The sequence below is a fragment of the Oryzias melastigma genome, linkage group LG8 (genome assembly GCF_002922805.2).
Source record: "Oryzias melastigma strain HK-1 linkage group LG8, ASM292280v2, whole genome shotgun sequence".
NCBI classification, from domain to species: domain Eukaryota; kingdom Metazoa; phylum Chordata; class Actinopteri; order Beloniformes; family Adrianichthyidae; genus Oryzias; species Oryzias melastigma.
Genome location: NC_050519.1, coordinates 16,093,164 through 16,103,726, shown reverse-complemented (window position 1 = coordinate 16,103,726; position 10,563 = coordinate 16,093,164). Strand labels below are relative to the sequence as shown.

The window sequence follows — 10,563 nt, the reverse complement described above, 5'->3', positions numbered from 1 at the left end:
CACAAACTTTTGCTGGTATTATGGCCCATTCATCCATGCAGATCTCCTCTAGAGCAGTAATGTTTTGGGCAACAAAGACTTTAAACTTTCAAAGATTTTCTATGGGGTTGAAATCAGGAGACTAGTTAGGACACTCCAGAACCTTGAAATGTTTCTTACGAAGCCACTCCTTCATTACCCTGTCAGTGTGTTTGTGATGGTTGTCGTGCTGAAAGACCCAACCACGTTTCATCTTCAATGCCTTTGCTGATGGTAGGAGGTTTCACTCTAAATCTGACCATTCATGGCCACATTCTTTCTTTAATTCACACAGATCAGTCGTCCTGGTCCCTTTGCTGAAAAACTTCCCCAAACATGATGTTTCCACCCCCATGCTTTACACTAGGTATGGTGTTCTTTAGATGCAGCTCAGCATTCTCTCCTCCAAACAGTAGAGTTTTAACCAAAAAGTTCTGTTTTGGTTTCATCTGACCATTGGACATTCTCAAAAACCTCTTCTGGATCATCCAAATGCTCTCTAGCAAACTTTAGACGGGCCTGCACAGGTTCTGGCTTTAGCAGGAGGACACGTCTGGCTCTGCAGGATTTGAGCCCCTGGTGGTGTAGTGTGTTACTGATAGTAGCTTTTGTTACTTTGACCTGCAGAGAGCTGGGACCAGTAACTAGGTACCCCCGTGTGGTTCTGGGATTTTTGCTCTCCGTTCTTGTGATCATTTTGACCCCACAGAGTGAGATCTGGCGGGGAGTCCCAGATGGAGGTAGATTATCAGTGATCTTGTATGTCTCCCATTTCCTAATAATTTCTCCCACAGTTGATTTCTTTACACCAAACTGCTTATCTATTACAGAGTCAGTCTTTCCAGCCTGGTGCAGGTCAACTATTGTGTTTCTGGTGTCCTTTGACAGCTATTTGGTCTTGGTCATAGTGGAGTTTGGAGTGTGACAGTTTGAGGATGTGGACAGGTGTCTTTTATATAGATAACGAGTTCAAACAGGTGTTATTAATACAGGTAACGAGTGGAGGACAGAGGATCCTCTTACAGAAGAAGTTACAGGTCTGTGAGAGACAGAATCTTGCTTGTTTGTAGGTGAACAAATACCAATTAATAATCAGACAATGTGATTTTCTGGATTTTTTTTTCTCATTTTGTCTCATATGCTAGAAGTGCGTTCAGGAACCCGTGTTCGGCATTCTTGAACCTCCATCACAAGCCCGGTGTGTATGTGGAGACAAATGAAATGTCTTTTTTCAAAGAAATGAAACCCCGTACCTGTGCCACCGATAGTATATCCTTTGCAGCCTGCGGCGTAGCTTACGATAAAGGTGACTAATGTAACGTAGTATTTCTTCATAGCACGAGCCCGGTTCAGTGTAGCTGGAAAATGTGGAGTCACTGGACATGTAGCGAGCACGCTGCTCCCTCATTAGGGCGTTCTCCCTCTGTTTTGTTTCAGAGAACTGGGTGGCGATGACCACGAGGCACAAGTTGATCATAAAGAAAGATCCCACCTGGTTGGAAAAGAGTTCATGAACAACTTTTAGATATAATAAAATGAAAAAGTCAAATATCCACATTTTTCAAACAAGAAAGAACTTTTGATTAGGACATTGAAAAGTTTTCAACCATCAAGTTATATTAAAATATGAGAAAATGCTAATTAATTAGTGGAAGAAAAAACATTATTTAATCACTTGGACTAATTTAAATGATCCAAAAATGATTTTTCTTTCCCTTTGTTCCATGACTCTTTTAAGTCATTTTCCTCTGTAAATCCCTTTTCAGTATTTTCTTTAAAGAAACCATCTCTTCTACTCTCACGTTCCTCATTTTGCCTCTAACCATTTCCCTTTTCAGTGCAAAACAAGCCTTCTACATCAAACAGTGAGGTGGGCAGGGAGCTCAGCGTGAAAGCTCTTCTCAGTTCCTTTCCCTAAAACCAGTCAAAACAAAAGTCATTCATTCACAAAAAGATGGTTCAACTGCCATGGGCGAAGTCAGGGGTGTCAAACTCAGTCGCACAGGGGGCCAAAATCCACCACATACTTTGGGTCCCGGGCCGAACCACAAAAACATTTATTTTACACAAAATGAAAATGTATTTTTTTTTAACATAACAGGCAGGAATATTATTCCAGAATAAATCAACTCAAACGATAAATAACTTTCAATATTTGACTACATAAAAATATATTTTGTCAAAATTATACAAGTTAGAAATAAAGTAAAGATAACATAAAATAAAATAATCTGAAGGGTGGAATACAATTACCCGGACGGCTGAATCCGGTCTCAAACTGGCGGCCCGTGGGCCATTTGCGGCCCCCGAGACAACATTTTCCTTCCCCCGCCTTAATATGAAAGTTTAATGTTGGTGCGGCCCGCGGGTTTTGTATGAATGGCACTTTTACAGTGCAGTGTGCAAAACTGACAAACCAACCAATTACGGTGGGGTATATACCTCTTGGGGGTGTGAATTTAACCGGGCTTGAAGGAGGGAAACTTTTTGTGCAGGAACCTCACACCCTGCTCCACATAAATGAGTTCCTTACTTTCTTTTAAAGTGACTATTCACACATAATTTTCTCTACATGTGCAGTCAGTGAAGTATGGGGTTCCCTTTGTGCCAAAAATATGTTTTTGCGTCCACTATGTCTACTGAACAAGTTTATTGAACATTTATGTCTACGCATGTCCACGCTTCTTTGATGATACTTTTGTATTTACTTTGTGATGTTTCACCTTGCTTTAAGTTTAAAACTTTGTATTTGCTATAATCTTCTAGTTTTCAGAAAAGTTCTTAGCAACAGTTGCTAGGGTCATTAGCTCCTGTTGTTTCACCAAACACTCAGAAGATATTGCTTAGTAGTACATAGACATGAACAAATGTTTAATGAACTTTTTTAGTGGAGATAGACAATGGACCAAAGATATAGATGCAAATTTTTTTTTGATTTTTGGCACAAATGGAACCCCATACAGCACAGATTCTGCCTTCAGTGGCCCCAAGGCAAATTGCACAACTAACCTGGCCTTAAAACAATGCACTACAATTTATTTGCCAAAGGTTTAACCTTTTTTACACCTAAGCTTTAGCTCCAGCGTTGACATTTTTGATTATTGTAACTCTTCAACTATTTACTCAATTAACGTAATTCTAGAAGACTTACATAAAATCCACTTTTGTCTACGTCAGAAATAGCTGATTTACATTGATTCCGTAAATAGTGAAAGACTTATGATATGTCAAAGAGCTTGTCTTACTTAGGTGTTGTTGGCGATGTATCTGGTATTAAAGTGTTAACCAAATACTCAACTTTTTTTTTTACACAGGAAAACAAATAAGACAGTAGATCACAGGAACCATGGTTGAATTTAATATTGTCAAAGCTATATAAATCTTAATCTATTCACAACCCTCAGATCTGCAGGCTGTTCAAAGCCCTAAAGAATGAGTTCTTGGTTCCAAATATGTTCTTAGAAATCTTTTTTATAGATTGGTGATGATTCAACAAGTTTAAAGGTAGTACTTACAATAATGAGTAGTATAAAATATATAAAATTGTAGAAAGAGTGAGCATCCATGACAAAGTACATAATGTCCACCCAGCCTTCAAGTGTGATGACCTAGACATGACAAAGACAAAGTCAGAGGAATGTTCTAGTTTGCTGTGGATGCATCAACAGAACTATAAATATATATAAAACAATTATAAAAATGATCTTCACAGTTGCGGTTTCCAGATAGAATAGTCTTGTATAAAAGTAATTGGAAGTTGATATTTTATGTATGAGACCGATGGAAATACTAACATTTCTGACAATAAAACTGAAAAATTCGACTAGTTTCACCAGTATAAAACAAAGTACATCTAGTAAAGTTGCATTACCTGCAATAGTGCTAGTGTAAATGCTTTTTGCTGAAGATGCTGAAGAAATTTACTATAATTGATGAGGCTATTTAAATACTGCTAAAATTTCTAAAGGACTCAAAGTTGCAGATATTGCATTAGGAGCACAAGGAATGTGAAGAATTTCTTGAAAAATTGAAGAAATTCTGTATAATTTACAAATACGTAAAGGTATGAACTCAGAATTATCCAAAAACCTCAGCATATGACAAATTATCAAAAAAAGTGAGCATTTTGGTAAAATATTAGTTTACCTCCAAAAATGTTTCAAAAAAATCTTTAATAGGTGAAAAATTAGCCAAGAAAGCTAGCACATTGCCAAAATACTAGCTTAACGTTAGCATCTTACTAAAATATTAGTTAAACTCAAAATTTGCCTTAAAAACTTCTGTAGCGTTGATGTCCTTAACATGCTGAACGTTTTGATACCAATGTTGCATAGGTTTTAAAGTGCGCAAAAAATTTGATTAATTGCATTAAAAAAAATTGCAGAAATTGCATAAAATCGTAAAAAATTGCTTAATATTTAAAAATTTGCGTGAAATTTAATAATACCAAAATTAGAAGCATGAATTTCCTGAACATGCTGAATGTTTTAGTTGCATAACTGGCAGAAATAAAAAAAATGCCATTCATTTCAACTGGGCTAAAAAAATCTAAGGAATTGCATTAAATCGTAAAAACCGTGAAATTTACGAATACCAAAAATGAAAACGATAATGTTCTCAACAAGCTGAACGTTTTGATACCGAGATTGCAGAAATTTAAAGTGTGACTGAGTTTTTACGTGCCAAAAAACAATAATAGAAGAGAGAAACAGAATCACTATAGTGATATACTCATAAAGCATTCACACGATAAACGTTAATTAGAAGTTTATTTCAATTTTTTGTTCTATTTGAACAAATGGGAAACTGAACTTGAACATTTCTCTTACCTGGAAGATAGCTATGGAAGCATAGCCTATGTTGTCAAAGTTAACTGCCCCCTTGTGTGGATTTAAATCTCCAGCGCTGCAATTGTTGTAGTACTGGTTCCAGTTCACGCATCCGTTAACACTAGCCCCGCCCACAGAATCAAAGGAGCCAATCAGCAGAGAGCTTTGCAGGGGAGCAGGCAGTGAGCACTCCACTTCGTCCTCGGTGGAGGGCGGCACGTCTTTGCAATGCAGCATCCCGTTTTCGCGCGGCATTGAACAGATAAACGGGCTGTCCTCGCCCTCCTCTCCCATGTAGTAAGGTTTCAAGGACAGGTTGTACAATCTGTGGAGGAAAATGTAGTGTCTGTCAAAAAAGTGAAGTCGGCACATAATTCCGAGTGTCCCACTGATAACTCGGATATAGGCACCGAATGTATTGCTTACGCTTTTGCTTTTTCTTCCAGAAAGCAGCGGTTGCGTAGAAGCCCCGCCCACAGCTGGACTCCCACGATGCCAAAGATGAAAAATACAAAGAAGCAGAGAAAAAGAACATTTCCCAGCATGGGCAAAGTGTCCAAGAGCAGTGTCACCAAGATCCTCATGCCTACACAGAGGGACACAAACAGCAAAAGACCAGGACACGTTAATGACTAGCTTAAACGCGAGCGGCGCAGCAGCAAGGCCTCTGGCTTTTCAACACCCCAACAAACCCAACTGATCTTATAAGTTTAGGAACTCCAGATACATTCCCACAGGAACATAACCAGAAGTGATGACTGATGTCACCGGTGGTGACAGTTTGACATGATTTCCCCCCTCAGACATTAACCTCGCTTATGTAAGCTCGTGCATTCAGCATCCTTTTTCCAGATGTCAGAGAGGGTCAGCGTCAGCAGAGGCGGGGATCCTCTCCTCTCCCCGGGGTTGAAACAGTGTCGTCCTTTAACCTTTTGGCTCTACCTTTTTCCTTACATCACAGCCCTGTCACATTCGTCACGTTTACGTTGCAACACCTTTCCGCTTCCTGAGCTGCACTCTCAGAACATTTCCATCAAACGCCATCGTGTGATAAATATTCATAAGAACATAATGCTTCCTTCAGGACAAGGAATCTCATTTGGACTTATTAAAAGTCATAGCTTAATAAACTGTTTGCAGTATTTTCATTTTTGTCCTTCAAAAATCTTCATCTCAACAATAGAATTACAGAATTACTTCCTGGGACTCTGTGGTCTGGTCCAGTGCGGTGAGGAGAACTACAGTCCAGTTCATTCTGGTGAGCGTTTTCACTCAGTTAAGTCTTAAGTTTTCATTCACTTTCACTGAGCGGTTTGTTTTCACTAGGGTGTCATTGCGTCATTATAGTGTGACAACTAGAAAAGCAACAACAGAGATCATCCAGCAGCTCATCTTTTTCTTGCTTTACTTTTTCTACATCGTGTATAACAGGAATTTAAATTTGTTTGAAAGAAGATTTTGGCCGGCTAAGACAGATACCGGCATAAAATACTTACAAATGTCAGAAATGTTAGCTTAAATTAGTGCTATTTTAGCGCTAATGTCGTCATCACTCTCAGCCAATCAACAGGTGCCAACAGCGACTCTGCACCCACCTTCCTGTCTTATATTTCTATGGACCTACAACCAATGGGGACCCCCAAGAAGTACTGTTTGGTAGTGTTCAATGGGTCCACTTTACAATGGAAACGCTCAAAATACTAGATTGAGCCGGACAGCTTAGAGGTGTTAGATATTTATTTATAGTTAATGAACCACTTCCGAATCATTGGTAGTGAAGCCACTATTCTACTCATCTGGTCTGGAAGTACCATTGACTGTTGACTGTAGACTGTAGAGAACTGGACTGAGTGAGTGTGGCATCACCCATTGAAATGTCTTACTCCAACGAAATGAAGTCAATTCAGTCGCCATGTTGGAGCCATTGGTCAAAGTTGATCTGAGTTAACATTTCTATGGCAACAAAACTCACCAATCAGGACTGAGATTGTTAGAAGTCCACACCCCCATCACTTGACTTTAAAATCTTTCAAACGTTTCGAATGTACAATGTGAGGGGGAACCACACGCTTCTATTGAGGCATCTGATTGGTCAGTTTATAACTTGAATAACTAAAAATAAAATGAAAAAAAATTAAGATTAGCAAGAACATGAAAGAATACTGAAAAAAGAATGACTGAGTAATAGCTGTTTATTTGTCTGAGAGATTTTGGCTTCTTGGAACCAGCAGGTACTTCTTGTTTGGATTGTGATGGGGGAGGGGTGACACAGTCCAGTTCTCATACACAGTCAATGGTGAGGACATCCAAATTGTGATAACTGATTTCTAATTTATGTGAAAAATAGAAGAGAACCTACGATTTGACCAATTAAAATGGTGGACGAACACAGGAATTTCACAAAAACTACTTCTAAACAGAATATTAGTTAGTTTCTCAGAGGATGTCATCCAGTAGATTACTCTCTTGGCATGCTCCCACACACTAGCCTGCCTGTTTCTATTGCTTAAGAGCCATTTGGGTCAATTTCTCAGTAACTATAATCCATTTCATCTTTTAGAAAAATAAGACACTGATTTGCACGTATATTATTTCAAGCAATTAATCAAAGCAAAAGTAATACAAAAAAAATAGAAATATATATCTATGCAGAGATGTATCAAACTTAGGATAACTAGTGTTTTAATTGATTGGAAAATACACATACAGTTGTTAATAATTCAATTATTACTCTCTTAATCACATTTTTTCTCTAATATATATATAGTTTAATATAGTTTATTTTACTAGTTGTGGTGTAACTTGGCCAGAACTGTGTAAATCTTACAAACTAAAATTAAATTATAAATGATTGTGAGAAGCTTATTGTAATTTTAATGCAAAACTAAAGATCATGAATTTGTTCAAAAAGAGAAAATCTATCTTATGATCTGGTGCTCCGTATAAAATATTGTTCCTACTGACCCACCTCCATTTGATTTTTCTGTGATACGCGCTGTTTAAAAACCTATTAAAATGCTTTGATACGTTCTGTCCTTCAACTGTTTTCCGTTCCTTTTTTGTTTTATTTTACTACTTACTTTTTACTTTTAAGTTAAAAACTTATAAACTTTGTATTTTTCTTTAACCAGAGAGCCACAAAGGAGAGGTAAAAGCAGACCCATGTATTGGATGAAATAAAGAATTTTGCCTCTTGCGTCGTATAAACTAACTTTGTTTTCTAGACTAAACTCAAGTTTTCCAATTCTAAGATATACTTACCATCTTTAACCTTATAGTCTTTATTTTTTTCATATTTATTTTGAGCTTGAGCACACATTTATACTTATTTACATCAATCCAAAATACAAATCTACACAATATATTCTGAGTTTTAATACATTTCAACACCTGCTAGTAATGCGCTTAATTATCCTTTTTTTGCTCACACATACATTATTTTTCTAGCTCAAAAACAGACTTGGATGAAGGAAAAATGTTTTCAACCCCAGTACTTAACATTCAGATTGCTTCCCCTCTGGTTGAGTTACACTTTCACCAAAATATTAGATATTGGCATTTTGGTATCACTTTTACATCCTGACGTTGGGCAGCAAAAACACACCGAGACCCTTATCTCAAAAAACAAACTATCAGCTGGACAAAAATACTTTTCGAACGTACTATTTACTGTTTAGGTTAAAAATCTTTGTTGGACGCAGTGATGTTTGAACTCTGACGCAGAAAAGTGTGGAGACCAAACAGCTGCTGTTCTTGCAGCCTGCATCTGAACAACACAGTTTGGCCGCTTGCCTAATGCATGCTAGTTAATAATCTAGTAAATTGTTATGACACCGCTGTCCAGTCAAAGTCTTTATTTGGGAATTCATGTGCACTTTTGTCACAAAGCTTTTTACGACCATTACATAAGCTGACAGCCTGTCTTTGTCTCATCTTTGGGAGGTTAAACCAAACAGGATTTTCTTCACTTTACCGCACAGCGGAGAGATTATTGATTCTTAATAAATCACTTTATTGTCTTAAACAAAACGAGCAAAGAAAATCATTAGATAGAATTACAGTAATCCTGGATGAAAAACCTGACGGGGAATGATTTTTAAGCAATCATGTTGACTTTAATAAGCTGAAGTGATGACTGGACTTACTTGGAACTCTGTTGATGGCCCGCAGTGGCCTGAGCACGCGGACTGTACGGATGGCTGACAGGCTCGCATTTTGGCCGTCCAGAGAATATTCCAACATCCTGGAAGTACAGAAGTACGGCATTTTATGAAGAACAATATTTATCTGGACTAAATAACACTTTAATGAAGACAAATCGAACAAAATAATCGAACTGTGTCCTAAATACGGAACTCCAAAACGGTCAAAATTTTAACCCATAAAAAGGAATAAAAAAAAATATATTTATTTGTGCTCATTTTTAAAATTAATTCTTTCATATAAATTCTGTATATGGTAACATGAGAATGGAAGACTTTAAGTCTAATTTTAGGTTTGCTTTCGGTATATGCTTTTACACTGAAAATAAAAAGTTATTAAAATAATTTTTTAAAACTGTTATAATGAACATTTTTTTACTTCCAAAAAAGAAATCTAAAATAAAACAAAATAAAGAAAACCAACCCTGCCATTACGATCACAAAGTCCAGCTGGTTCCACCTGTCCGCCAGGTAACATTTGGAGCCAAAAATCCCAAAGGCCAACATCTTGATTACCATTTCCACCGCAAAGAAAGCAAAGATGCAGTCGTCCAACACCTGTTTCCACGCAGAGAAAAAGAAAAAACACCAAAAGAAAAGGATGAATTAATGAAATAAATCAAAAGTGACAGTTAAAAAAAATACAATAAAAAACGATTGTTGGAAACTGCAGAAGGCCCTGAAGAAGCTGGGAGGAAAAGAGAATCTTGTTAGCATGAGTTAGTTTTAACCCAGCAGGGATATGTTTCAATTAATTAGACATCTCCTAAAGCAAAATCAGTGTCTGTTTTTCCTTCGTATAATGAGGACGTCTCACTGCGTTAAGAATCAACATGGCAGTGCAGTGAGAGATGGTCGAAACACACGAGAGTGACAGGAGAGTAAATTACATTTTCATCACCAGTCCTTCATTACTCAGAAATGTATTCAACACAAACAAGTGGACATCAAAAAACGATTAGACAAAACCAGAAAGCAGCGTCTCCATGGCAGTAGAGCAACTGTTGGTGCATAAAAGTGAAGGTTAAGCGGTGAGCAATGCACAAAAGCACAGTACGTCCCATGTAGAATGTTCTGGGAGAAAGCAGAGCTGACAGAGAGTCAGACTCACCTGCAGCACTTTGCACCTCTCCGACAGGCAGTCAACGTCCTCGCAGGGTTGAAACATCCCCAGAGTCACACAGTTAAGCAGGATCACCATCATGGATATGTACTCGAACCACGTGGAGGAAGGAGTTAAGGTCAGAACACATGTGACATCGATTCAAATCAAATCTTGATCTGCAACAAATGGGTTTGTCCTGTTCTAGAGGAAGAGGTAGGTTGTTGGTTGAACTTTGTGTAGTTTTTGTGAAGATGTGTCAGCTCTTTCCTGATCTCATGTTCTCTTCCATTCTCTTGAGTCTTTGTTTGTTTGTGCTTCCCTTTTCTTTTTGTCTCTCACTAGTTTTTTTTTAAAATATGAGTGAAAACTCAAGTTAAAGAAATTAAATATATATATATATATATATATA

At 37.5% G+C, this 10,563-nt stretch overlaps 1 protein-coding gene across 2 annotated transcripts in view; it reads right to left on the bottom strand.

Moving 5' to 3' along the window:
* Window positions 1-10,563, bottom strand: part of cacna1ha (calcium channel, voltage-dependent, T type, alpha 1H subunit a) — a 119,523-nt gene that overhangs the window by 42,008 nt on the left and 66,952 nt on the right. For both annotated transcript variants that reach the window (XM_024271513.2, XM_024271514.2), the window contains exons 3-9: window positions 10,161-10,272; window positions 9,474-9,607; window positions 8,993-9,090; window positions 5,274-5,433; window positions 4,848-5,172; window positions 3,534-3,626; window positions 1,272-1,510 (exon numbers count right to left, since the gene is read on the bottom strand). In XM_024271513.2, coding sequence (XP_024127281.1) covers window positions 1,272-1,510; window positions 3,534-3,626; window positions 4,848-5,172; window positions 5,274-5,433; window positions 8,993-9,090; window positions 9,474-9,607; window positions 10,161-10,272 — 1,161 coding nt within the window. The remainder of the gene's footprint in view (window positions 1-1,271; window positions 1,511-3,533; window positions 3,627-4,847; window positions 5,173-5,273; window positions 5,434-8,992; window positions 9,091-9,473; window positions 9,608-10,160; window positions 10,273-10,563) is intronic.